We start from the raw sequence: 27,747 nt of genomic DNA, 5'->3' as shown, positions 1-27,747 counted from the left end.
TGTTTCTATTTCTCTTTCTAGCTATGAAAAAAAATCCATAATACTATGACAGGCACAGAGGGGCCGCAGCGATAAGTCTGAACCAAATGGAAAAAGTTGGGTTTCAATTTTGATAAACTAAAGTCGTGCACTGTATATTATTGTATGCCGAATTAAAGAGTGGTGCGTACTTATTCATAAACCGTCTTGAGATTTATTTTATAAATATAAATAATTCGCAAATAAACAACAACATATTAAAATAGGAAAAAAATCTGAATGGAATTCGGTGAACGTGTGGCCAGAAATCTACTAGGCACGCTAGCAGCGCCACAGGTCTACTGCGCACGCTCCCCTGCAACCCGGAAGTTTTTGAATTGTGTAGCTGACAGCGAAAGTTGTAAGTGTTTGCTTGTCCCGTCGCTTTGAGTTTCCACCCCGAGACACACATAATTATCCACTTGGCCACCACAGCAGGTAGGCAGAAGTAAAACTCTGCTTCTGTATGGCTCGTTGTGACCGTAGCTGAGCTTCCGTGTCGGTTTCTCGCAGACAAGACTGCCGCTAACAGAGCAAACCGTTTAATTCTCCCACTGAGCCCGTTTCAGCTTTCAGGATTCACTGAGCCGGATGGTAAACAGCTTGTACTGTTATGTGTTTTCTACCAGTGACCCCCCCCCCACCCGGGTGAAGCTCCCTCCGGTCCCGCCCGCTGAGCAGATGTCCCGCTTCGGCTTCGACCTCGTCCCGGTTGACGGTGACGGTGGGGCTCCCATCCACCTGCCGCCGGGGGAGACGGTGCTGGGCAGGGGCCCCTTACTGGCAGTGAGTCCTCCTGTGGCTTTAGTTTAGCTGAGTTTAGTTTACCTTGATACTGGCATTACTCTGAATTATTTACTGGTTTATTTAACAGGGACATTAATAGACATGATAAGCTGTAAATGTATGTGAGTTCTCCAAAAGGTTAGGTTTCATGTGTGGTATAATAAAACTTTATTTATAGAGCACTTATCAAAACAAAGTGCTTCACAACAAGAGAAATAAAACACCACAGTTGAATGATGAAATATTAAGAAATAAAATACACAAAAGCAATAAAATAAACAGCCAGTTCAGGTAAAATCAGGATCTGCTTTCAGATAAAAATGTGTTTTTAAAAAAAATAAAATAAATTTATTGACTTATTTATAGTTTCAGTGATGAAAAAAAACAACTAAATTAATTTTTAAAGTTTTTTTCTCCAGCAGCAAAGTCCTGATAACACAATTCATATTTAGGTTTACTTGGCTTAAATAATACACATTATAAAAAACATTTCTTTTAACAGATGGGCTGAAAAGGCATCACAGTGACATCTTATTTAATAATAATAATAAAACTTTATTTATAGAGCACTTATCAAGTACAAAGTGCTTCACAACAAGAGAAATAAAACACCACGGTGAATGATGAAATATAAAGAAATAAAATGCACAAAAGCAATAAAATAAGCAGCCAGTTCAGGTAAAATCAGGATCTGCTTTCAGATAAAAATGTGTTTTGAGACGAGACTTAAACGAAGACGCTGACTCAGACAGCCTGATGTCTTCGGGCAGGTTGTTCCAGAGCCTCGGGGCCCTGATGGCCAAAGCTCTGTCCCCCTTAGTTTCCATCCTGGACTGAGGAACAGACAGGAGACCCCTGCCCGAAGATCTCAGACTACGTGAAGGTTCATAAGGGATTACAAGGTCTAAGATATAGTCTGGAGCCATGAAGAGCCTTAAAAGTAATCAACAAGATCTTAAAGTCAGTCCTGAAACCAACAGGGAGCCGATGTGAAGCGGCTGAACCAGGTGTGATGTGGTCGCAGCTCTCGGTCCTGAGTCCTGTACAGTCTGCAGGCGTTTCACAGTTTTTACATTAAGACGAGCGAACGGGCCGTTACAGTGATCGAGGCGTGAGGAGATAAAAGCACGCACAACAGTTTCTGCTTCACTAAGATTTAAAATAGATCGGATTTTTGTTTCTGAGGTGAAACATGATTGGACGAGCTCAGTGACACGTTGCTCAAAACATAAACTGCTGTCAAACAGGACACTGAGGTTTCCTGCAACAGCCTTGATGTGTTGCGACAGGTCACCAGCAGATGGCAGTATTTGTTTAGTGATGTGTTGGGGCCCAATAACAAGGATTTCAGTTTTATTTGAGTTGAGCTGAAGAAAACTTATCGACATCCAGTGTTTTCTGTCCACCACCTACAACATTACATATAATACTTATAGCGGGATTAAACTTCCCTCTGTGTATGATGCTAATTAAAGCGTGCCTAATAGATTTCTGGCCACACATTCGCCAAATTCCAACCTGAATTGTTTAAATTTAAAACGTTATTGTTCATTTGCAAATTATTTATGTTTATAAAATAAATATCAAGACGGTTTATGAATAAGTAGATATCACTCTTTAATTCGGCATACATTTAATATACATTGCATCCTTTGTGGATTTTTTTTTTTTTTAATGGAATAATACTACCTGACCCCAGGTTATCTATGAATACATTTGTTTGTGGTAATTTGATTAAACTTTATTTAGGAATGTGTCCTCCGTGGTTGCAATAAACTAAAATAATAATGGTGTTAAAGCTAGATTTTGACACAGGGCCACATCATTAGGTAGTAATTTAAGCACCTGCCTTATTTGAAATTCTACTTTAGTAGTGTACGTCCCTCCAACAAATGTGCAATTAATAAAATAACCAAAAACTAACTGACATGCAGTGAACCTGTATGATCCTGTTCCCCAGTATTTGGCTGTTTCTGTGGTCATTTCAGCGGATGCAAAGAGCTTTCTGTTTCATTGTAATAGGATGATGTTGCGACTTCAGTGCAGTTGCAGGTTTTTGACTTGTTCAGTGGTCTGAAGTGACTTTTTTTTTTTTTTTTTTTTGCAAATATCAAAACGAATTATAACAAATTCATAAACATTAAAAATCAGAACTTTTTTGCACACCTGTGGATCGACAGGTGCATGGAGAAGACCCTGGAAGACTCCCACACACTGTCTTAAGGAGAGACCGTCTTAAGTAGGATGGCTGACCCACGTGGACCAATCAGGTCACACTACAGGCTGACATCACTCACTGAATCAATCATATGTAATCGCATCATGGCATCAAAACTTTAAACAAAATCAGAAACAAACTTGTTTATCCACTCACGCTGTCCAGAAATGGTAATTAATTGCGCCGATACTGTATATCAGGTGCTCTTAAAGAGTAAAACTAAAGCACATATGAGTGTTAACAGCTGAGCTGCAGGTCTTCCACTGAACCACTGGAGGACGCTGTCACACTGATGACATGGAGGCAGCTGGACTGGTGGAACAGGATGTGTAACTTCTGATGGGGTACACCGTTTTTTAATGGTGTCAGCCATCAAAATGACTGAATTAATTATTTGTACATGAGAGTTTCTAAAAAATGAGCCTGGTTTTACTTCCCCTGGTACACCATGCAAGCAGGGTTGTAAAACATGCACAGGGCTCATTGTGTTCAGTTAAAATAAATCATGTATTTATCTGTTTTTATTCTGAACTAAAAACTGGAAGAAAATCACATGAAAAATAACAATAACAATAATAAGAAAGCCCAGTTTTTTGCACAAACTTTGCGTTTCAATAGTAGTTCTGCTTCCGCTCAGCCAACTTCATCAGAACATCTGCAGTCTTTGCCTTTTTAGTTCTGAATTTTAACATATTTACTGTAAAATCAACAAAGATTGGACTAATCAAACCCAAATCCATATTTTTTTACATTTAATGCTGTCTGATTATTTATAAAAACTGGCTCCAGGCTGTTTATCCAGACTGACGTGAGTCTTCTTTGCTGTTTCGTTACTTTTTCTTCCTCTTCCACCCGCAGAGCGACAGATTGTTCGGTAAACGGACGCTTTTCTCACCAAACCGAATGCTCTTCTTTTTGTGGTTTCAGTAGCGCCGCCGCAAGCTACGCTTTCGTGTTTTTAGTGGACGTAAACAGAAGGATGAAATTATGTCTCAGTCATTAAATGAATCTGTGCCTTGTCCTATGCAATATGACAGCTTTCTTCTGAGAATTATATTTGAATGTGTAAAATGAGGATTCAGCTCTGGGGGTCCACTATAGTAATTTTATTTTCTACATTAAATGGAAATGATCTCACCTTTGTCATCTTGTCGTTTTATTTCTAATCGTTGTCTTCATTACAGAGAAACGGGGATTTGAATGGGACGCACCTCCCTTGCACACTTTCAGCCCAAACTATCGCAGATCGAGCAGCAGTTGTAGCTCAGACACCTGCAGACTCACTTTGAGGCGAAGGCGTCTTCTGCAACGCGTCTGCGCTTTGTAATTAGCTGCATCTGTTTCTGATTTAGACGTTTCTGTTTGTGATCTGTGTCGTGACTATCATAACTATTACTGCTGCGGGTTCATGATGTCTTTTACAGATGAAGAAATCACACAAGCTGAACGACAATCCAAGTACATTTGAGCTGCAGTTAGTCATATGACCTTTTTCAGTAAAATATCAACAGAAGGAAGATTAAGAAATTACATTATTAAATAAAAAATCAATTAAGGAGGGGGAATAAGAGGTCAGAATAGGTAGATTAAAAAAAATTAGTGATGGAGAGGAAATGTCAGGGAGTCTTTAGCTTTCGTGCTCTGTGGGCCGTGAATGTCCACAGCAAACTTCATGGGAATCTGGCTTGTAGTTGTCAAGATAGTGATCTGTATTTGAAGAACAAAGAAAAGATAACTTTGTTTGTTTAGTTTTTTTTTTTTTTAACCTCAAAACATATCCGAATCGCTTTGTTTTTCTTCCCGTTGTCTCAGGTCAGCGATAAGAGAGTGTCCAGACTTCACGGGCTGCTGGAGAACCTGGACGGACGGCTGCGTCTCAAACCGGTACGTCCTCTCACCTGGAGTGTTTTTAGTCTCGATGAAGATTTAAACATCCACACCGGTGATTTGCCATGTCAGCTTGCTGGTGACACTTTTCCAAAACTTACCGTCGGTTTTTGAAGCTGAAATCTGTAACTTTTATGGGTTAAAATGTCTATTCGGTCTAGAGGTGGCAGCTTCCGACCTTTAAGTCTGTCCAAACTAGAGTCACCTATCAGACGTGTCGTAAAGTCACCGTGAACTTTAATGTTGCAACATCTGAGTCATCGCATGTCACTTTAATGTGTTTAGTGTGTATCTAGTTGTTTTTAAGGACATTTTCATTCAACCAGGTACCTCCATAACCACAAGTCTGGATGGCATTTTTTTTTGTCGTTGTAGTTTCAACATTATTTCAATAACTTCTTGTTACCAGAGACGACGATGTGCAGTTATTCAGGCTAGTCGCCTGGCTTCCAGGTAACCGCTGCTTTCAGCTCATTTTTAGGAAAATCAGCTTCCTGAGATCTTGTTTGAGACAGCGAAGAGTGAATGTTGCAAAAGGTACTAAGTTACAATGACATCACCATTTACTCAAGTACTGTATGTAAGTACAAATTCAAGGTACTTGTACTTATGTATTTTCTTTTTATGCAACTTTATAGTTCTACTCCGCTGCATCTCAGTCTGCAATATTTCAGAGATACGTGGTTCTCACAGGACAGCGACGCTACAAACACGTGATGCTCTTATAGACCATGATGCATTGGTGTGGCCGAGCGGCTCGTGTTCAGCGGCTTTTTGCAGCTTTTTCTTTTCGACGCTCTGAGCGCCGAGAGGGAACCAGAGCGGTGAAGCTGCAGCCGGACAGATAAACGACGAGCTGAAAGTCACCATGAAGCTCTGCAAAGCCGAGCGGAGCTGCAGCTTCATTAAGAGACACCTTTCACTTTGTCAATTCATACATTCTTATTATAAAAATGTCTATTATAGCCACTTGAAAGACTGAATTTTGAATCCTAAAACATTGTTGACATTTGTAGTGAGAGCAGGGAGCAGGTGGAGGAAAATCTAGAGAGATGGAGGTCAGCTCTGGGAAACAGAGGAATGAAGCTCAGCCGCAGTAAGACAGAATACAGGTGCGTCAATGAGAGGGACCCAGGTGGGACGGTGAGGTCACAGGGAGCAGAGGTGAAGAAGGTGCAGGACTTTAAGTACTTAGGGTCAACGGTTCAGAGCGATGGAGACTGTGGGAAAGAGGTGAAGAGGCGAGTGCGAGCAGGTTGGAGCGGGTGGAGGAAAGCGTCAGGTGTGTTGTGTGATAAAAGAGTCTCAGCAGGAATGAAAGGACAGGTGTTGGAGACGGAGGTGAGACCAGCGATGTTGGACAGCTTAGAGACAGCGGGACTGAAGGAAAGACAAGAGGCAGAGCTGGAGGCAGCAGAGCTGAAGATGCTGAGGTTCTCTTTGGGAGGGACGAGGACGGACAGGATCAGGAACGAGGACATCAGAGGGACAGCTCGTGTTAGATGAACAAGGACATCAGAGGGACAGCTCGTGTTAGATGTTTCGGAGATAAAGTCAGAGAGGCCAGATCGAGGTGGTTTGGACGTGTCCAGAGGAGAGACTGTGAATATATTGGTAGAAGGATGCTGAGGCTGGAGCTGCCAGGCAGGAGGTCTAGAGGAAGACCAGAGAGGAGGTTTATGGATGTAGTGAGAGAGGACAGGAAGCTAACTGGTGTGAGTGAAGAGGACGCAGAGGACAGGGTTAGATGGAGGCACGTGATTCGCTGTGGCGACCCCTGAAAGGGAGCAGACGAAAGGAAAAGAAGAAAACATTGTTACAGACTTCACTTTTTCCCACGTTCGAATAATAGTTTCAGTTTAGACTAAAAAATGACAACCCTACTGGAGTTAACTGGTTTGTCCTCTTTGTCGTTCTGATCTTCAGACCCACCTGAACCCGTGCTTTGTTCAGTCGTCCCTGACCGACGACCCTCGACCTCTGCAGAGAGGTTCCTGGTACCCTCTTCATCATGGGGACTTGTTCTCTCTGCTGCCGGGGCAGTTCATCTACAAGGTGGTGGCCGTGGGCGGAGAAGACCGCCGCGCTCCCCGGTACTTACACGCTCCTCTCCACGTTAACACTGTGTGTCGAGATCAAGACATGAATCTCATTTACTGCAGTTTCCCCGACGTCTCCGTGAATAATTAAATCAAGACAGAAGAGGCTGTTCTCCACTGTTTAATTAAAGTCTTATCTTTTATCTTTACAGAGCAGACTGCGGGTCTGGTTTAAGTGTTATCTGTTGACTCAATTAAAAGCCAACATTAGGGAGAATGTCGATTTATGTAGTCTTTGGGCTTCGGTGATCTTTTATCTATGAGTTACCCCTCCATTGTCCTGATGCGAGCTCTGCGTTTGAAGTCTAGATCAAACAGACGGTAATGGACACTTGAGCAAACGTTACCGCTGCTCAAACCAGCAGAAGCTCATGTAAAATTCATACCGAAACAGCATTAAGGTCTCACAAGACGCTTTTCACATAATCATTTCTCCCAAGAAATTCTCTATTAATGTTTAGGAGTTTGAAAAGTGGACTTCAACCTCAGTCGTTCAGGCTGAATGTCTTTTTTTTTTTTGTCAAATATCACTTCCCTCAGAAACAGTCAGATGTTTGGAGAAGAAGAACTTCCTGTTTCTCTCGAGCCAGATGTGGAAGCACCTCAGGAGGAGTCGAACCAGGAGGAGGCCGACGGTCCAGACAGAAGTTTGAACAAGGTTTGCAGACTCGCAACAGAGCCGGGAGTTATATCATGTCCATCTCTGTCGAGGTAGGGACCGAGCTTGTGTTGACGAGAAGTTTTCCTCATTTAGATATTGTGAAAGTGTTGACGCTAGGGTGTTGGCGATATAACGTCATAAACCGTGAGACAATCCAAATTTGTCAACCGTCAGAAATTTTGCATCATCTCTTATAACGGCGTCTTTCCCTTTTTTAATATGTCTGGTTGTGTTCGGACATTTCTGGCAACGCTGCAAATGAATGAGCAGGACTGCTCTGTGGTAATATTGGATTTACAGGATTCTTACATCGATGAAGTGCTTTGATTTTTCAGGTATTTAATTCACTGGGTTACCACAAAACAGACTTTCCTGTCTGGTTATTGGATCCATAAACAGTTTCACGATCGGTTTTCCAGAACATTTCTTTTATCCATATCGCCCAGCTCGAGCTGACGAATACTTCATACTCTTCATGTGAAAAAAAATATATTTCTGGGCCTGTAAGATACAGTAGTTTCTTAAAGCCGCCCTAATCAGTGTTTGTATTGACTCAAATAAATCCGATCCTTTCTTTACTGCACTCTGCTGTGTTGTGTCCACCTCAGCCTGCCAGTGTCGCAGCGTCGCTCTCGTTAAATTAGTTCAGAAGTTCACTGAAGTTGGCAAAATGCACCGATTCACTAAATTCTGACGCTAACAAAATCCGTTATCTCTCCTCTGTTTTCTTATTAGCAAAGAGCAGCGTACTAAACATTCAGGTAGCAGCTTCTCGTTTTCAGCCGATCGTCACTTTCGCCGGTTAAAATGATAACTGGTCCCCATCGTGACTTTAACGACAGGCCAAAACACTTTACTGCACCTGACCAAAGATCATTTGTGAGGGAAGAAGCTCCGCTCTGTAACGCCGCGAGTGTTTCTGTAGCGACTTTCAGGATTCTCCCAGTTAAACTTTCACATCAGTTCAACGAGCTGATCGGCTTTATAGTTTCAGATCCTTCAGCATTTGGTTCAGTCTCAGTGTTTCCACCAAACAAGCTCTGATAAGCCCACTGTACACTACTGAGGACTGTTTGGTTTCATGTAGGGAGGCTCTGCACAACCAAAAGAAGTGGAGGAAGACCAAAGTGACGTCAGCCCGTCTGCAGCCAGGAGACGGGTTTTACCTGCGTGGATGATGGCGGCTGCAGCAGCGGCACACAGTTCTTCCTCCAGCCCGAAAGGTACCGTGTTCGTGTTTCCTGTTTCTCTGTAGTAGAAGTGGATTTATTGCTTCTTTTTTCCCTGTGTCTGTCCACACTTGACGCTTCAACCTGAACCTGAACTGTTCAGATCTGTGATTGGATCTGTCTTTACATCACAATACATTTATAGGGTCCCCGAGGATCCTTAAAAGTTCTTAAAAGTTCCCTATTTAAATTTTTTTTATTTAAAATGTCTCGAATGTCCGGAGTTTCAGGAAGGGAGGCATTAAATTAAACTTGTGTGAGAATATGAGAATATATGTGTATGTTTTTGTTTCCTTCTATAGTCTGACTGATAGTGGATTTTGCTTTTACCGATATTGATATTTGAGAGTTTGAAAAAAGTCAGTTAACGATATATCAGGCGATTGTAATTTTTTTAAACATACAACATAAACTTTTTTTTTGTGTCAGTTTTGAAGCCAGAAAATCAGATTTTCCGTGACGCTAATATGGGACTGTTTTAAAACACTTGTGCTGTGGCACAACAGTTCCAGTCCTCCATACAGCACTAATCCACAAAGTGTCTGGTGAAGGAAGGAGTCTGTTTTCCGGTGATGTTGTCCAGGGTCTGCTGGGAGTCGGGACGCCACCTGAACGCCGCAGACGTTTGTTGATATTAAACAGCAGCTGAACCCGACCAGCAACACAGTCTGAGGGCGTCGGTTGTTTTGAATAAAAAGTTAAACAGGTTGACTGCTGTGATATTTGATGAAGTGACGTTAACAAGAGAATGGATGGAAGTGTAACACTGCGGTTAGCCTTTCTCTGCGTATCAGGATGGTCTGATAATTATAGCAGATAAAAGAGGACAATGGAGATCCTCAGCCGGGTGTGTGTTGTGTGTGTGTCTCACTGTGTATTTGACAGTATTAAACAGCCGCTGTTTCCCCTGAGTGCTGCTGTTCTCTAATATTTACTCTGAAGGAAAGCAGACGGCTCCGCTCTGCTGGATGGACCCTCGTGGACTTTATCGCCGCTTCCATTACTCCGTCCATCCGCTCACTTAACAGCTGCATTTAACTGGGCAGAGTGGACGGATGGAAAAGTTCCAGTTCCCTAAAGAGAAACTTGCGATGCTGTGCTCTCGGCGTCGTCTTAACTTTCAGGAGAAGGAATCAGTTCGGAGATAAAGAACGGCAGAGTCTTTTTCACAGATGTGTGTACAGTCACAGAGGACTGAATTGTGCAGTGTAACTGGATAAGTAATTAAGTACTTTTCTCAAGTACTCTACTGAGGTACAAGTTTGAGATACTTTGAGGTATTTTGTGATACTTTCTACTTCTACTCCACTACGTTACTATTTCAGAGGAAAATATTGTACTTTTTACCCCACTACATTTATCTGACAGCTTTAGTTACTTTTCAGTTCGTTCAAGGCCCAAAGAGGTGAAATTGTTCAATATTTTACAAAAAATCAAAGATTAGAGAAAAATCCAAAAAGATTAATATAAATTTGTTGTGTATCAGAACTTAGTTTTTTCTTCTTTCCTCTTCCATTAATCATCTCACGACCCCTCAGATTTATCTGGTGGCCCTTTGTAGGGGCACGACCCCTATGTTTGGAACCACTGGGCTAAACTAGCTAACAGTGTATAAAGCAGTTAAAACTAGCTAACTGTAAATAAAGTAGGTAAAACTAGAAACTGTATGTAAAGCAGTTAAAACTAGCTAAGTGTGTATAAAGTAGTTATAACTAGCTAACTGTATATAAAGCAGTTAAAACTAGCTAACTGTGTATAAAGCAGTTAAAACTAGCTAACTGTATATAAAGCAGTTAAAACTAGCTAACTGTGTATAAAGCAGTTAAAACTAGCTAACTGTAAATAAAGTAGGTAAAACTAGCTAACTGTAAGTAAAGCAGTTAAAACTAGAAACTGTATATAAAGCAGTTAAAACTAGCTAAGTGTGTATAAAGTAGTTATAACTAGCTAACTGTACATAAAGCAGTTAAAACTAGCTAACTGTATATAAAGCAGTTAAAACTAGCTAAATGTGTATAAAGCAGTTAAAACTAGCTAACTGTATATAAAGCAGTTAAAACTAGCTAACTGTGTATAAAGCAGTTAAAACTAGCTAACTGTAAATAAAGTAGGTAAAACTAGCTAACTGTAAGTAAAGCAGTTAAAACTAGAAACTGTATATAAAGCAGTTAAAACTAGCTAAGTGTGTATAAAGTAGTTATAACTAGCTAACTGTAAATAAAGCAGTTAAAACTAGCTAACTGTATATAAAGCAGTTAAAACTAGCTAACTGTAAATAAAGTAGTTATAACTAGCTAACTGTACATAAAGCAGTTAAAACTAGCTAACTATATAAAGCAGTTAAAACTAGCTAAGTGTGTATAAAGTAGTTAAAACTAGCTAACTCTAAATAAAGTAGGTAAAACTAGCTAACTGTAAATAAAGCAGTTAAAACTAGAAACTGTATATAAAGCAGTTAAAACTAGCGAACTGTATATAAAGCAGTTAAAACTAGCTAACTGTAAATAAAGTAGTTATAACTAGCTAACTGTACATAAAGCAGTTAAAACTAGCTAACTATATAAAGCAGTTAAAACTAGCTAAGTGTGTATAAAGTAGTTAAAACTAGCTAACTCTAAATAAAGTAGTTAAAATTAGCTAACTGTAAATAAAGCAGTTAAAACTAGAAACTGTATATAAAGCAGTTAAAACTAGCGAACTGTATATAAAGCAGTTAAAACTAGCTAACTGTATATAAAGCAGTTAAAATTAGCTAACTGTATATAAAGCAGTTAAAACTAGCTAACTGTAAATAAAGTAGGTAAAACTAGAAACTGTATATAAAGCAGTTAAAGCTAGCTAAGTGTGTATAAAGTAGTTATAACTAGCTAACTGTAAATAAAGCAGTTAAAACTAGCTAACTGTATATAAAGCAGTTAAAACTAGCTAACTGTAAATAAAGTAGGTAAAACTAGAAACTGTATATAAAGCAGTTAAAACTAGCTAACTGTATATAAAGCAGTTAAAACTAGCTAACTGTATATAAAGCAGTTAAAACTAGAAACTGTATATAAAGCAGTTAAAACTAGCTAACTGTAAATAAAGCAGTTAAAACTAGCTAACTGTATATAAAGTAGTTAAAACTAGCTAACCGTATATAAAGCAGTTAAAACTAGCGAACTGTATATAAAGCAGTTAAAACTAGCTAACTGTAAATAAAGTAGGTAAAACTAGAAACTGTATATATAGCAGTTAAAACTAGCTAACTGTAAATAAAGCAGTTAAAACTAGCTAACTGTATATAAAGCAGTTAAAACTAGCTAACTGTATATAAAGCAGTTAAAACTAGCTAACTGTGTATAAAGTAGTTAAAATTAGCTAACTGTGTATAAAGTAGTTAAAACTAGCTAACATTGATGCATCAGTATTATCCATCCATCCATCCATCCATTTTCTACCGCTTGGTCCCGTTAGGGGTCGCGGGTGACTGGAGCCTATCCCAGTGACTTTGGGCCTTAGGCAGGGTACACCCTGGACAGTGGCCAACTCGTCGCAGGGCTAACACAGACACAGACAAGGACAGACAACCATTCACTCTCACATTCATTCAATACGGGCAATTTAGAGTTATCAATTAACCTACACATGCATGTCTTTGGACGGTGGGAGGAAGCCGGAGAACCCGGAGAGAACCCACGGTAACACGGGGAGGACATGCAGACTCCACCCAGAGAGATTGTGCGATGTTGGTCTGGTCCGGGAATCGATCCCACGAACCCACGATCTCCTTATTGGGAGGCAGGAGCTTTAGCCGCTCTGCCACCGTGCACCCCGCATCAGTATTAACAATCTAATAATGTCAGATATAATCAGAAATCAGTCAGGAGACATTTTACTTTTATTTATTTCATGACTTTGATGTCAGAGTGTCTCAAGAATTCATTGTTTCCCGCTGAATTATCTGCATCTTAAGAGCATTTAGGGGGCTTTTATTCAGGAGTGTGCTGCAGGTACAGCTCACCTCAGCAGGAAGTCCTCTCTTGCAGCGTCCTCCGCATGTTTTTGGCTGTGAATAAAAGTTGATATATTTTTAATAAACAGCCCCAGGCAAACTGGTTTAGCCTGATGTCTGTCAAGGTGTGTTATGTTGACTCACAATTTCTTTTAACCACTTTTAAGAATCCTTATCAAAAATATGTTTTGTATGTGTTTCTGCAAAAGTATTAATATGAATCATTTTAATATCGTTATCAGCCTCAAACATCTAGCATCAGTCGGACGCTAGTTCCTCTGAAAATGACATTTCTCTCTCTGTTATAGTTCAGTCAGCCGCGAAGAGAAGTAAAGGACCTGCAGCGGCGTCAACCGGCGCTAAACGAGCAGCAGCCAAACGGGCCACACCCGCCAAGACTTCCTCACCTGAGGAGGCGGAGCTCAGCCAGGAGGAAATGCCGAAGAAGAGGAGAAGGAAGATGAGCGATGAAGAAGCAGCTCAGTCTAAAACAGTTGAGTACAACTGTTATTGAGTAGTCAGTGGCTGTTATCATATGTTTTTACGGTTTATTTGTTATTTTCCGCAGGAATTAATCCTTTTTTGGTCGAAATAAGACCTTCAGGCTTCGCCGGCTTTCAGTTCTACCTGTAAATGAGTAAAATGACAGCCTTTTCAGCGAGTCTCCATGCTGCCTTAATTCACCTGACTTAATCCCTTTTTGTTTGTCTGCTTCTGTCGACTCTCAGGATGTTCCTTCAGAGCGGCCCACAGTTCGGCTACAGAGCGAATCCAACGGGTCCGAGGTGAGCGACGAGTCTGACGGCTTCGCCGTGGAGGCGGACGAGGAAGGAAGAGGCGGGGCGACGTTTACAGCTGACGTAAACGCCACGACACGGACGTATGCGATCCGTCAACCTGAGAACGAGGGCAAGAAGTCGAAGAATGGACGACAGATGACCGAACGATCGGAGTCTGTCGGGTCAAACGGTGGCTCTGCGTCCGGACCCGCTCCGTCCAAACCTCGACTCAGAGCACCGTGTCCGTACGGGAAGGACTGCTACAGGTAGGTTTACCTCTGAGCGTACCTCAGGCCGAGCTTCTTCAGAGCAGAAAAAGAAAGTTAAAGGACGACTGGGAATGTATCTCAAGTCCTGCCGGAGGGCTTTTACTTTGATGTGACTCATTTTCCAACAAAGAGATGAGATGAAGTGCACTCGAGCTGATGAACATGAAGCGAGCTAAAAACTGAATCTAATCAGGTCCAGAAGCTTCTCAGAGCAGCTGCCTGTAGCTCTGTTGCCTCAGAGATATTCCTTCTCAAATTTAAGATAAAGGATCATTTCAAAAACGTGAATTTTGAAATTCTGTACACACGATATCTATTGCACGTCTGTCCGTCCCTCCTCTGTCGCTCTTCCTGTCTTTCCCCTCTTTGGGGAAAAATGTAGCTGTCATGTCGTCCATCTTTATATCCAGTCTATGGTAGCAACGCAGTCTGGCCCCTGTGGTTTAAATGGTCCTGAACAGAACACAAGAAACCTCGGCGTCCTGTTTGACAGCAATGTATGTTTTGAGCAACGTGTCACTGAGCTCGTCCACTCGTGTTTTTAATCACCTCAGAAACAAAAATCCGATCTATTTTAAATCTTAGTGAAGCAGAAACTGTTGCTCGTGCTTTTATCTCTTCACGCCTCGATCACTGTAACGGCCCGTTCGCTCGTCTTAATGTAAAAACTGTGAAACGCCTGCAGACTGTACAGGACTCAGGACCGAGAGCTGCGACCACATCACACCTGGTTCAGCCTCTTTACATCGGCTCCCTGTTGGTTTCAGGATCGATTTTAAGATCTTGTTGATTACTTTTAAGGCTCTTCATGGCTCCGGACTATATTTTAGACCTTGTAATCCCTTATGAACCTTCACGTAGTCTGAGATCTTCGGGCAGGGGTCTCCTGTCTGTTCCTGAGTCCAGGATGGAAACTAAGGGGGACAGAGCTTTTGCCATCAGGGCCCCGAGGCTCTGGAACAACCTGCCCGAAGACATCAGGCTGTCTGAGTCAGAGTCTTCGTTTAAGTCTCGTCTCAAAACACATTTTTATCTGAAAGCAGATCCTGATTTTACCTGAACTGGCTGCTTATTTTATTGCTTTTGTGTATTTTATTTCTTTATATTTCATCATTCACTGTGGTGTTTTATTTCTCTTGTTGTGAAGCACTTTGTACTTTGTTTTGATAAGTGCTCTATAAATATAGTTTTATTATTATTATTATTATTATAACACAGTTTGGTCCTTTTTAAATGAAATGTTCATAATTAGGAAGCAGCAGCAGGGAAACGTCCTGTAGAAATGTTTTGTGTGCAGAGTCTGTAGCAGACTGAAGACCTCTCATCACGTCCCTGTTCGTTTTAAACAGGAAGAACCCGGTCCATTTCCAGGAGTGCAGTCACCCTGGTGACACCGACTACGAGGAGGAAGAGGAGGAGGAGGAGGCAGACCGACCTGAGTGCCCCTATGGCACCGACTGCTACAGGTCAGACATCACGGCACGGTCATTATAACCACCAGAGCCTCCACATGATGAATCTTAGTGACGGCCTGAACGTCCCTCCAGAGCCACCTGTAGATAAAAATATTCAAGTTTGCACACAGTATATCTTATAATCTAACAGTATATTTTATAATCTAACAGTATATCTTATAGTCTAACAGTCTAACAGTATATCTTATAATCTAACAGTCTAACAGTATATCTTATAATCTAACAGTATATCTTATAGTCTAACAGTATATCTTATAATCTAACAGTATATCTTATAGTCTAACAGTCTAACAGTATATCTTATAGTCTAACAGTATATCTTATAGTCTAACAGTATATCTTATAATCTAACAGTATATCTTATAATCTAACAGTATATCTTATAATCTAACAGTATATCTTATAATCTAACAGTATATCTTATAATCTAACAGTATATCTTATAATCTAACAGTATATCTTATAATCTAACAGTATATCTTATAGTCTAACAGTATATCTTATAATCTAACAGTATATCTTATAATCTAACAGTATATCTTATAATCTAACAGTATATCTTATAGTCTAACAGTATATCTTATAATCTAACAGTATATATTATAGTCTAACAGTATATCTTATAGTCTAACAGTATATCTTATAGTCTAACAGTATATCTTATAGTCTAACAGTATATCTTATAATCTAACAGTATATCTTATAGTCTAACAGTCTAACAGTATATCTTATAGTCTAACAGTCTAACAGTATATCTTATAATCTAACAGTATATCTTATAGTCTAACAGTATATCTTATAGTCTAACAGTATATCTTATAGTCTAACAGTATATCTTATAATCTAACAGTATATCTTATAGTCTAACAGTATATCTTATAGTCTAACAGTATATCTTATAATCTAACAGTATATCTTATAATCTAACAGTATATCTTATAGTCTAACAGTATATCTTATAGTCTAACAGTCTAACAGTATATCTTATAATCTAACAGTATATCTTATAGTCTAACAGTATATCTTATAGTCTAACAGTATATCTTATAATCTAACAGTATATCTTATAATCTAACAGTATATCTTATAATCTAACAGTATATCTTATAGTATATCTAACAGTATATCTTATAGTCTAACAGTATATCTTATAGTCTAACAGTATATCTTATAATCTAACAGTATATCTTATAGTCTAACAGTATATCTTATAGTCTAACAGTATATCTTATAGTCTAACAGTATATCTTATAGTCTAACAGTATATCTTATAGTCTAACAGTATATCTTATAATCTAACAGTATATCTTATAGTCTAACAGTATATTTTATAATCTAACAGTATATCTTATAATCTAACAGTATATCTTATAGTCTAACAGTATATCTTATAGTCTAACAGTATATCTTATAATCTAACAGTATATCTTATAATCTAACAGTATATCTTATAGTCTAACAGTATATCTTATAGTCTAACAGTATATCTTATAGTCTAACAGTATATCTTATAGTCTAACAGTATATCTTATAATCTAACAGTATATCTTATAGTCTAACAGTATATCTTATAATCTAACAGTATATCTTATAATCTAACAGTATATCTTATAGTCTAACAGTATATCTAACAGTCTAACAGTCTAACAGTATATCTTATAGTCTAACAGTATATCTTATAGTCTAACAGTATATCTTATAGTCTAACAGTCTAACAGTATATCTTATAGTCTAACAGTATATCTTATAATCTAACAGTATATCTTATAGTCTAACAGTATATCTTATAGTCTAACAGTCTAACAGTATATCTTATAGTCTAACAGTATATCTTATAATCTAACAGTATATCTTATAATCTAACAGTATATCTTATAGTCTAACAGTCTAACAGTATATCTTATAGTCTAACAGTATATCTTATAGTCTAACAGTATATCTTATAGTCTAACAGTCTAACAGTATATCTTATAGTCTAACAGTATATCTTATAATCTAACAGTATATCTTATAGTCTAACAGTATATCTTATAGTCTAACAGTATATTTTATAATCTAACAGTATATCTTATAGTCTAACAGTCTAACAGTATATCTTATAGTCTAACAGTATATCTTATAGTCTAACAGTATATCTTATAATCTAACAGTATATCTTATAGTCTAACAGTATATCTTATAGTCTAACAGTATATCTTATAGTCTAACAGTATATCTTATAATCTAACAGTATATCTTATAATCTAACAGTATATCTTATAGTCTAACAGTATATCTTATAGTCTAACAGTCTAACAGTATATCTTATAGTCTAACAGTATATCTTATAGTCTAACAGTCTAACAGTATATCTTATAGTCTAACAGTATATCTTATAATCTAACAGTATATCTTATAGTCTAACAGTATATCTTATAATCTAACAGTATATCTTATAATCTAACAGTATATCTTATAATCTAACAGTATATCTTATAGTCTAACAGTATATCTTATAGTCTAACAGTCTAACAGTATATCTTATAGTCTAACAGTATATCTTATAGTCTAACAGTCTAACAGTATATCTTATAGTCTAACAGTATATCTTATAATCTAACAGTATATCTTATAGTCTAACAGTATATCTTATAGTCTAACAGTCTAACAGTATATCTTATAATCTAACAGTATATCTTATAGTCTAACAGTATATCTTATAGTCTAACAGTCTAACAGTATATCTTATAGTCTAACAGTCTAACAGTATATCTTATAGTCTAACAGTATATCTTATAATCTAACAGTCTAACAGTATATCTTATAGTCTAACAGTCTAACAGTATATCTTATAATCTAACAGTCTAACAGTATATCTTATAGTCTAACAGTCTAACAGTATATCTTATAGTCTAACAGTATATCTTATAATCTAACAGTCTAACAGTATATCTTATAGTCTAACAGTATATCTTATAGTCTAACAGTCTAACAGTATATCTTATAGTCTAACAGTCTAACAGTATATCTTATAGTCTAACAGTATATCTTATAATCTAACAGTCTAACAGTATATCTTATAATCTAACAGTATATCTTATAGTCTAACAGTCTAACAGTATATCTTATAGTCTAACAGTCTAACAGTATATCTTATAGTCTAACAGTCTAACAGTATATCTTATAGTCTAACAGTCTAACAGTATATCTTATAATCTAACAGTATATCTTATAATCTAACAGTATATCTTATAGTCTAACAGTATATCTTATAATCTAACAGTATATCTTATAGTCTAACAGTCTAACAGTATATCTTATAGTCTAACAGTCTAACAGTATATCTTATAGTCTAACAGTCTAACAGTATATCTTATAATCTAACAGTATATCTTATAATCTAACAGTATATCTTATAGTCTAACAGTCTAACAGTATATATCTTATAGTCTAACAGTCTAACAGTATATCTTATAATCTAACAGTATATCTTATAATCTAACAGTATATCTTATAGTCTAACAGTCTAACAGTATATCTTATAGTCTAACAGTCTAACAGTATATCTTATAGTCTAACAGTATATCTTATAATCTAACAGTATATCTTATAGTCTAACAGTATATCTTATAATCTAACAGTATATCTTATAATCTAACAGTATATCTTATAATCTAACAGATTTCCATGACATTTCCTGATCACATTCCTGCTCCCCAGAGGATGAACCCTTTAGATTTTAATGAGCCCCATGACCTTTCCTCTAAGTGCCACCCTCAGGACAAACTTCAAACTTAGCTCCACTTCTGTTGTTTGTCCCGCCTTTAGCCGCCAGTGTGATATTAATCTTGTTTGTTTATTAATCTCGTTTTTTTTTTTAAATCATATTTGACAGTGACTTTTATTTTTTATTTATTTTTTCCCCTCACAGGAAAAACCCTCTTCACAGGAAAGAATACAAACACACAGAGAAACCAGGCAGGTTGTTTTTGGTTGTCTTTTTCCCCTCTTGTTGTTTTCTGTTTGACAATATTTTAATGTCAATTTGAATTGAGATCAGTAAAGTTCAGCATACGGCATCGACACTCAGGACACGGGAAACATAATCAGCATTAAGTGTTCAGGGCTACTGTCTTTATTCCTTTTAAGTTCTTAATCAACGAAATGGGTCTGCTCTCGACAAATGTACTACATTTTAATATGAAATGTATTTCTTGATCTCAGGTGAGCAAAGCTTCTTTAAAATGCAGGAAAAAGTCATTACCTCAGGTCCATTATACAAATTTGATACAGCCTTTTAAATTGGCTTAGATATTGAACAGATTATTTTTTTAATTTTTAATTTTTTAATGATAAAAAATGCTAATTTTTCTTGTCTCTGTCATACCTACTATAATAACCAAACACTATAGATTAATAATGCAGTGCTATGTGGCAGCTGAACGGTGAAACTCTGTTGTCAGACTTTCACTTCAGTACTTGAATGCACCACCAGGAAGGATGCACAGATCACTCCAGGATTTTACCGTTATTGAAACTCTAAAATGAACTAACTTTTAATGATAAATAGTGCTGACGTGTGTTTCTAAAACCGTTTATTTTCATTATCTATTAATCGGCCGGTTATTTTCACGATAGATTAATCGTTTAGTCTATAAAATGTCACGTCACAGTTTCCCAGAGCCCGAAGCGTCGTCTTCAAATTTCATCTTTTGTCCAACCAACCGTCCAAAACCCAAAGACTCTTCATTTACTATCATGAATGAAAAGCAGCAAATCCTTATATCATATAAGAACCTGGAACCAACAGACGTTTGACGGTTTTGCTTGAAAGATAACGATTAATCGATGATCAAAATAACATTTTCTTTCAGTCGACCAATCAATTAATCATCGCAGCTCTAGTTGTTAGTAATGTAAGCACATACAGTACGATTTACTGGGGGGGTCCTTTAACACACGACAGGTGGTTAAAGGAGCCTAACTGTAACCTGAACCCTAAAACCAAGTTTAACCCTTTAGAAAGCGTGAAGACACAAGTCCCCACAGGGATATAAGAACATGAAACACACACACTCTGCCTGTCACCAGAACTGCTCAGGATCAATAAACACATTGGAGCCTATTGATTTTTTTTTTTTTTTTAGTTAGCAGGTTGTATAATGTAAACCCCCCACCCAGTTGTGGAAGAAATGGCCTTGTGACCCAAACACCGAACGCCACCGCCCTCCGCCATGTTTAATGAGAAACATGTTGTTCCTCAGAGCAGACATTTGCATTTTGATGCCTCAGCTGACATTTAGTTGACACTTAATTTATGCCGGGGCGCTCGTCGCAGTCGTCGTCTCTTGATTAAAGACGCCGCGTCTCGCCTCGACCTGTGTTTATACTGACAGGAAGAAGATGAACGGAAATAAATAAACAGTGCCAACATCTTTCTGCCTCTAAAAAACACTGCTGCCCCTTTTAACCCGAAGAAAATAAATAAGATATTATATTGAACTATTGAAGTAAAAATAAAGAAATAGCAAACCACATTACAGTTTATACCTGAATCAAGACATTTACCCAAAGCAGTTATTTCATTAGGGGTCCGAGCATCATGGTGTTGGAACCCCATTGTATTTTCTGGATTTATTATTATTATTATTATTGTTCCAGGTATAGTGAGATGTAGTTTTAAGACTGATTGTTTTTATTAAAAACCTGTAAAAACTAGAAAGCAGTTAGTAAACCTCTGCCAAGGCTGCACAATCCTCATTCATTCTTTTAATTAACAAATAGTGTTTAAAAAATGTTTAATCTGCATCAAAGTACACACAAGGATAGACAACAAACACTGATCATTTATGAAAATGTTCTTCCTTGAAACATGAAACGTGAATCTCGCAGTGTTACCTGTAGGTTTGGTCATCATTTCTATCATTAATGATAACATTGTACTCATCAAAGGAATTCCTCGGTGTGAGATTGGGACAACAGCAGTTCAGCTGAGCTCTGGGGATTCACACGTCAGCACACCTGTGCAGAATAATCTCAACTCAAATGTCCACTTACAAGCTTTTCGTGGGCGAGCTTTCGGCCACGTTGCCGTGGGCCGTGGTCAGCAGATACACCTGTTATCAGTGTAACTTAATATTTACAATAAAACTGAATCTTTTATCGTACACCACACTGTTTTCATTTACGTGTGTTTAACAGTTATTGAAGTGAGATCTGAAAATCAGAATCAGAAATCCTTTATTGATCCCCGAAGGGAAACTCTTTGTTACAGCAGCTCGCCTTTACGTCAGTGCACACAGGAGAAAGTACTAGCAAACAATATGATGACACTATAAAAACAGGTCAGAAAATAAATTAAGTGCCAGGTCGGTATAAGTATAAAATAAAATAAGTGTGAAGTACCAAGTGGGTTTACCGGTTGATGATGATAATACAGTATAATAATACAATGTAATAATATAAGTAATAAGTAGTATTGCAGCAGCAGTAATGGAGGTATGAATAATAAATAGGAAAAACTAAAAACTAAATATTGCACAGGAGTATTAAACACAGAATATTGCACAATAATTTCAAGTATGGCAGAGATGTTAATGATCAATGTCTAGTTTAGTGACTTCGGGTCCTACAGACTGACACTTAGAGGGAGGAGTTAAAGAGTCTGATGGCCACAGGCAGGAATGACTTCCTGTGGCGCTCTGTGGTGCATTGTGGGGGGATGAGTCTTCCGCTGAAGGCGCTCCTTTGTTTGACCAGCACGTCATGGAGCGGGTGGGAGACGCTGTCCAAGATGGCGTGTAGTTTACCCAGCATCCTCCTCTCTGACACCACCGCCAGAGAGTCCAGCTCCACCCCCACAATGTCACCGGCCTCACGGATCAGTTTGTTGAGTCTGTTGGCGTCCGCTACCCTCAGCCTGCTGCCCTCAGCCTGCTGCCCCACCTGCTGCCTCAACCTGCTGCAACCTGCTGCCCTCACTGCATAGCCTGCTGCCCCAGCATGCAACAGCATACAGGACAGCACTGGCCACCACAGACTCATAACATACAAGGAGCCAAAAGTCTTGTACAACATAAAACTGTCCAGTAAAAACATGAACTTTAACTTTACCTTCAGAGAGGAAATAAACTTTAAACTCTGAGACTAAAGTTTATCTTAAAAAAAGGATTTATAGTGCCACCAGTAAATTACCAAAGGACTTGCAGAGATCAGCCTGCTGCTGAGATGAGTACTAGCGATACCACACTGTAGAAATACTCCGTTACAAGTGAAAGTACAAGAGAAGAATGTGTTTTTCTTATGTTTATGTCCCCTAAAATGTCAGACCTTGACTTTACTGAATTGTATCTGTGCAGAGTTCCTCTACTGAAGGGGGAGATGTCTGTACACTTCCCTAAAATCGGAGATTCAAACGGACTCCGGGGAAGCTGGATTTCAGACGTCACAAATTCGAAAGCCAGTCGCAACGTCACCGGCAAAGAAACCTGAAACCTCCAGTTACTTCATATACTAGCTTGTGAATTTCCACCCTGGGATCAATAATTTTTATATAAATCTATAGTAATGCATCATAATTTATTTGTTGACTATATTTTATATTATTAATCAGAATCTGCAAAGTAACTAAAGCTTTAAAACAAATGTAGTGGAGTCAAAAGTATGGTAAGTAGGGGAACACAACAAAACAATCATGGTAATCCATTCAGAGGAACTCGGTAGCCGCACTGCACGCTATCTGGAAAGTAATTACTTGGTAAAAATCTTTAGTCGTAACTTTCCGCAAAATTTAATTTACATTTGTTGACACGTCTTGGAGGTTTCGTGCTGCCTAAACAACAAACATGACCCAAAAAATAAATGTCAAACTTCCTATTTTGTCTCTCTGTCTGTCTCTTTTTTGCTCCTTACCAAAAGTAGAAAAGTAAACCTGTTTCTATCTTCTATCTGTCTAATCTTTCTCTCTCTCTTTAGATCTACTGAAGTACGAGTAGAGCTGCTGGTGTTAAAGTGCACATACATGAAACAACACTTTCCGCAGAGCTCGTGTCGGTGTTTTTGCTTTTGTATCGACTCCTTCTGTGACTCTCTCTGGATTATAACGCCATGTAAACCCGTTCGCACTGTTGATGCTTTTACAGCCTCCACTTCGCGCACCGTCCCCAGAAAGCCCCCCGCCGATGACGAAGATGAGGACTTTGGGGACGACGACAGCTTCATTAACGACGACAGCGAGGACGTGGGCGACGACTCGGACTACGTCCCTCCTGACTCCGATGACAGCGGTAAGGAGGACATCAAAGGACTGCAGAAAGAAGCAAAGGCCTTTGTGAAGAGGAGGAAGTAGACGTGGCATCCTTTTTGTTGTGGTTTGTTTTAAAGCTGGAGCAGGCACAGACGCACCAGTTGCAGGTCTTTATGGGTCTTTCTGGTCCAGATTGGAATTATCATGGTGGCCCAGATAGTGTCAGGTAAAATCTTTTAGAGGGAAATCTTTAGTGCCTTTTAATTATCCGATATTCTGTGCTGAACATCAGCACTTACCAAGAACCCAGACTAGAACCCAGACTAGAACTCTTCCGCGGTTCTCCGGAGGGACAAGTTGGCTCAGAAGTCTTGTAATCTGAGCCAAGCAGACGTCAGCTTGTGCGTTCAGAAACAAACAGCCTCCGCAGTCCTGGATGGTTTCTCAGGTGAAGCACCCATTTCTGACATTCGATGCTCACAGAGTTCTTTAATGAGCTTCTTTTTTTTTTTTTACCCTTTCTTCTTAGAAAATGCGTGAACCTACCTGAGGGGGAAAATAACTTCTTAAAGCAGTTAATTCTGTTGTTGTGCTCGTTGACGGCTGTTCAGAGCTGTTGAGGCCGGATTAAGAGCGGACGTCTCCTTCTTCTTCTTCTTCTTCTTGTGTCAGAGCCAGAAAAATAGTGTCAGAAGAAACACTGCTGCTTCTGTGTTACGTCAACGGGACGAACTGCTGTTACAGAAAACACAGACTGGCTAACAGGAACACGGTGTCAGACTGAATGAATGAAGGGGAAACTAAAATTCAGGATTATTGTGAGGCTACAAGGGCAGACCTGGTGGTGAATATACCTGCACTCCATCAGTGCAAGTCATGTTTTATTATACTCTTCATCATCAGCCATCAGCCCAACAACCAGCTGATGTTGATTTAAAAACTACTGGACTGTCGGTGAAGGCCAGCTTCCCTCTGGTAGGTTCGTTTCAGAACTTTGGGAGCATTAAAAGCCATAAATGGAGGCTCGACTACAGCGTCGGGGTTCCACCCTGTTTATGTGTTCACAGCGTTGTTGCAGATCTGCGCTGGCCGAGACGGGTCGAACAAACCGCATATCCAAAACGCTTTTGCAAATTCGAAAAACACAAGCGCGTTAACGGAAAACGCAAAAGTGACAACATAACAACGGAAGTGAGCAACAACGGATGCTAACAATGAAACCAGCGGACTGTTATTGCCGGCGGACTCTTCCTGTGGAAGAGGAAAGCTCTTGCCCGTTTGAGTAAGAATCGTTGTTCGCTAGCTAACTATGTTTACTGTCGCTATGTGATCGCCACAAATGAGCAACGGTGTTCAATGTCTTTATATTTTTATATTTATGTACTCTGCCATCTAACGTGAGGCTAATGCGAAGCTAGCTAAGCGTTAGCTTCGTATTAGCCTGTCTTCACTTTTCCGTCGTCCACAGGCAATAATAGTCCGCTCGTTTCATTGTCAACATTCGTTGTTGCTCGCTTCTGTTGTTGCGTTGTTGCTTTTGCGTTTTTTTAGAGATGCAGTTCGTTCGACCCGTCTCGGCCACCGTACAGATCTTTGTTACCACAAATAAAACCAAATATGAGCACTGGAACCAGGTCCGAGCATGTTGACTCCGTCATCCGATTTAAAGATTTCTGAGTTCTTTGTTGTTAAACATTTGCTTCCAGCTGCAAAAGCTGTCAGGTGTCTTTGCAGGTGTCATCCTGGCAACATCAAACACAACAATGGACTGCCGAATAAATCAGCCTGATTAAAGAAAGATGTTTTTGTTTGAAAAATCCTGCTTCTTGCAGCTTTAAGTGCAAATTTTAATTAAGAAATATTCCCATGCCGTCAGCTCTGGCTGTTTAACAGAAGAGACAAACACGTGAGTTTGTGTTCTGGGACAAAGTGTATTTTCTAATTCTCTGAAAATACTCTGGCAGAGTGTTTGATGAGCACTAGGAACTGTGTGAGGATTAGTCCAGAATGTAGCAGAAATGGAAACTGATGAATTAGTTTTCATTTTCATTGTATTTTAAAAGATTTGTTTTTCGTTTAGATTTGATTTCAGATGAAGCTCCGTCCGCCCGTGTTTCAGATCTGTGTGAATATGTATAATTTAGGAGTTTTAGTGGTAGATCTCTTTATAATTTTTACTCTATTTGTTGGACTGTTTTTCTGTTGTTGTTTAAATACTGTACATCCGATGAAAACAAAGAGTTTCCTTTCTTGATTTCATGGTGTTGTGGAACAGGGGCCACCAGACTCCATACAATTTTCTGAGTATTTTCCATGAAAAACACATCAATACCTAAATCCTGTCTGACCTAAATTAAAACAGGACGGTCCAATGTGTCAATTAACAGACATCAGCTCTGCTAACTGTCGCTAAAGGAGGATGAATCTGTAATTCAAATTCCCTAACCCCAGTTTTTTAAAAACTGCACAAAATAAAAGTTCACTCTCACAACGTAGAAATGACAGCTTTTGCTGTTGGAGCTGCAGCAACAGATGTTTTGGTTTGTGAACTCTGTGTCGCGGCAAAACATCTGTTGGCAGAAGTACAGCTGACCTGACGTCAGACCGGACGTTTGTGGTGCGTCGTGACGCTTTGCATCCATCGATGATGACAAACAGGCGGCCGGCTCGTGAATTTCAACAGTAAACGGCTGCAAACGCCATCTCTGTTCACGACTCCAGAGCTGGAAACAAAACAACACCAGCAGTGGATGGATTCATCCCGAGCACCGTCCCACTGGGAAGGAAAAGCCTCCACTGCTTCCTGTTTCACCTCTTCCTTTCCTCTCCTCTCACATAACTTGCATTATATTTCCTCATTTCACACGATTTTTCAGACCAGGCCCTGACGCTGCTCACATGAACACGCTGAGGAAGGAGGATTCATGAAATTAAATTATTATTATGCGCCTTTTTTATTAGTGAAAACTGTCAGACAAGTTGTTTAAATTCAGACAGGATTAATATTCCAGTGTGAGGCAGGTAGTAAAATATTCCTCATACTACTTGCTAACAAGACATTTCTAAATTACAGAAGGTGGTTTTACTGAAGTAAAGTAATATATGTAAAAATATGAAAGTATCAGCAACAAAAAGTACTTGTTTCAAAAGTAGAAGTACTCATTATTTTACTTTAATTATTTTATTTAGCCTTTTATTTAACCAGGTTTGTCTACGGAGCCCGGGAAGATCCATAAATAAAACAAAAATAGTTATATTGAGGCCACGAGATGCTATTACGTGAGCACAAGATGCAGTTCGTTTGCACGTTTTAATTAACACGTGGCCACGAGATAAGTGTGTATAAAAAGGATCCAGCACATTGGACCAGCTTCTCCCCCCAAAGCAGAGAGCACAGCGCCTGCTCCAGCCGCCACCTGCTCCTTGCTGATAGCTATGGATAGAGACTCCGATTAAGCTTTATTTTAATTTAGGGATGAGGCATCAAGACATACTGAACACACTTGCTTTATTGGCATTAAAACACAATTGGACTTTTAACCCCTTAACGTCACACACTTGTCTCTTTCCAAGATGAGTTACATTTAGATGATTAATGACCAATTAATGCATTATGTATTAATGCAGTTACACTAACTAATTAATGACTAATGTTGCCTTGCTAGCTAATAATCCACTTCATTTACCGACGCTTAAAGCAGGCGCTGTGCACTCTCTGCTTTGGGGAGAGAAGCTGGTCCGTCGTGCTGGCTCCTTTTTATATGCACTCATCTCGTGGCCGTGAAGTCATTAAAACGCGCGAGTGAATTGCATCTCGTAGCATTTTGTGGCCTCAATATAACTATTTTTTCTATGTACGGATCTTCCCGGGCTCCGTATTTGTCCCATTTAGATCAAGGATCTTTTACAACAGTAAATTAACAGGCAAACACATACATCTGAGTAACATTACAAATGATCAGATTAAACATTTGCACACAGACAACATGCACTCAGTAGATTTCACCATAGCTTTAAAATTATTCAGGGTTACTATGTTTTGAAGTTTAAGATCAGTCTGTAGATGGGTCCACAAAACATGAAAGCTTTCTTTCTCAATTCAGTTCGGACT

At 38.9% G+C, this 27,747-nt stretch overlaps 1 protein-coding gene across 9 annotated transcripts; it reads left to right on the top strand.

Moving 5' to 3' along the window:
• The first annotated feature begins 16 nt into the window (after positions 1-16).
• aplf (aprataxin and PNKP like factor) lies at positions 17-26,979 on the top strand. 9 transcript variants are annotated; one of them, XM_044189423.1, is made up of 11 exons: positions 17-379; positions 648-804; positions 4,835-4,906; positions 6,836-7,002; positions 7,549-7,666; positions 8,757-8,892; positions 13,198-13,382; positions 13,618-13,934; positions 15,287-15,403; positions 19,323-19,369; positions 23,533-26,979. In XM_044189423.1, the coding sequence occupies exons 2-11, from the start codon at positions 700-702 to the stop codon at positions 23,736-23,738; spliced, it is 1,470 nt and encodes a 489-aa protein (XP_044045358.1). In that variant the 5' UTR covers positions 17-379; positions 648-699; the 3' UTR covers positions 23,739-26,979. The 9 variants fall into 9 exon arrangements, with proteins under 9 accessions (XP_044045358.1, XP_044045357.1, XP_044045361.1 ...); XM_044189422.1 differs by having other exon boundaries at positions 17-456; XM_044189426.1 differs by having other exon boundaries at positions 17-456; positions 19,323-19,373; positions 23,533-23,712.
• The last annotated feature ends 768 nt before the right edge of the window (positions 26,980-27,747 follow it).

Source organism: Siniperca chuatsi, linkage group LG3 (genome assembly GCF_020085105.1).
Source record: "Siniperca chuatsi isolate FFG_IHB_CAS linkage group LG3, ASM2008510v1, whole genome shotgun sequence".
Classification (NCBI taxonomy): Eukaryota; Metazoa; Chordata; class Actinopteri; order Centrarchiformes; family Sinipercidae; genus Siniperca; species Siniperca chuatsi.
Note: the sequence above shows the minus strand (reverse complement) of the source record. Positions and strands in the feature narration are given on the sequence as shown.

Bases quoted from the DNA above. Each gene is read 5' to 3' on its own strand.
- aplf (XM_044189421.1), top strand. From the start codon at position 700: ATGTCCCGCTTCGGCTTCGACCTCGTCCCGGTTGACGGTGACGGTGGG. The intron at 7,003-7,548 runs GTACTTACACGC...CACTTCCCTCAG, and splicing joins GAAGACCGCCGCGCTCCCCG to AAACAGTCAGATGTTTGGAG. The intron at 13,383-13,617 runs GTTGAGTACAAC...GTCGACTCTCAG, and splicing joins AAGCAGCTCAGTCTAAAACA to GATGTTCCTTCAGAGCGGCC.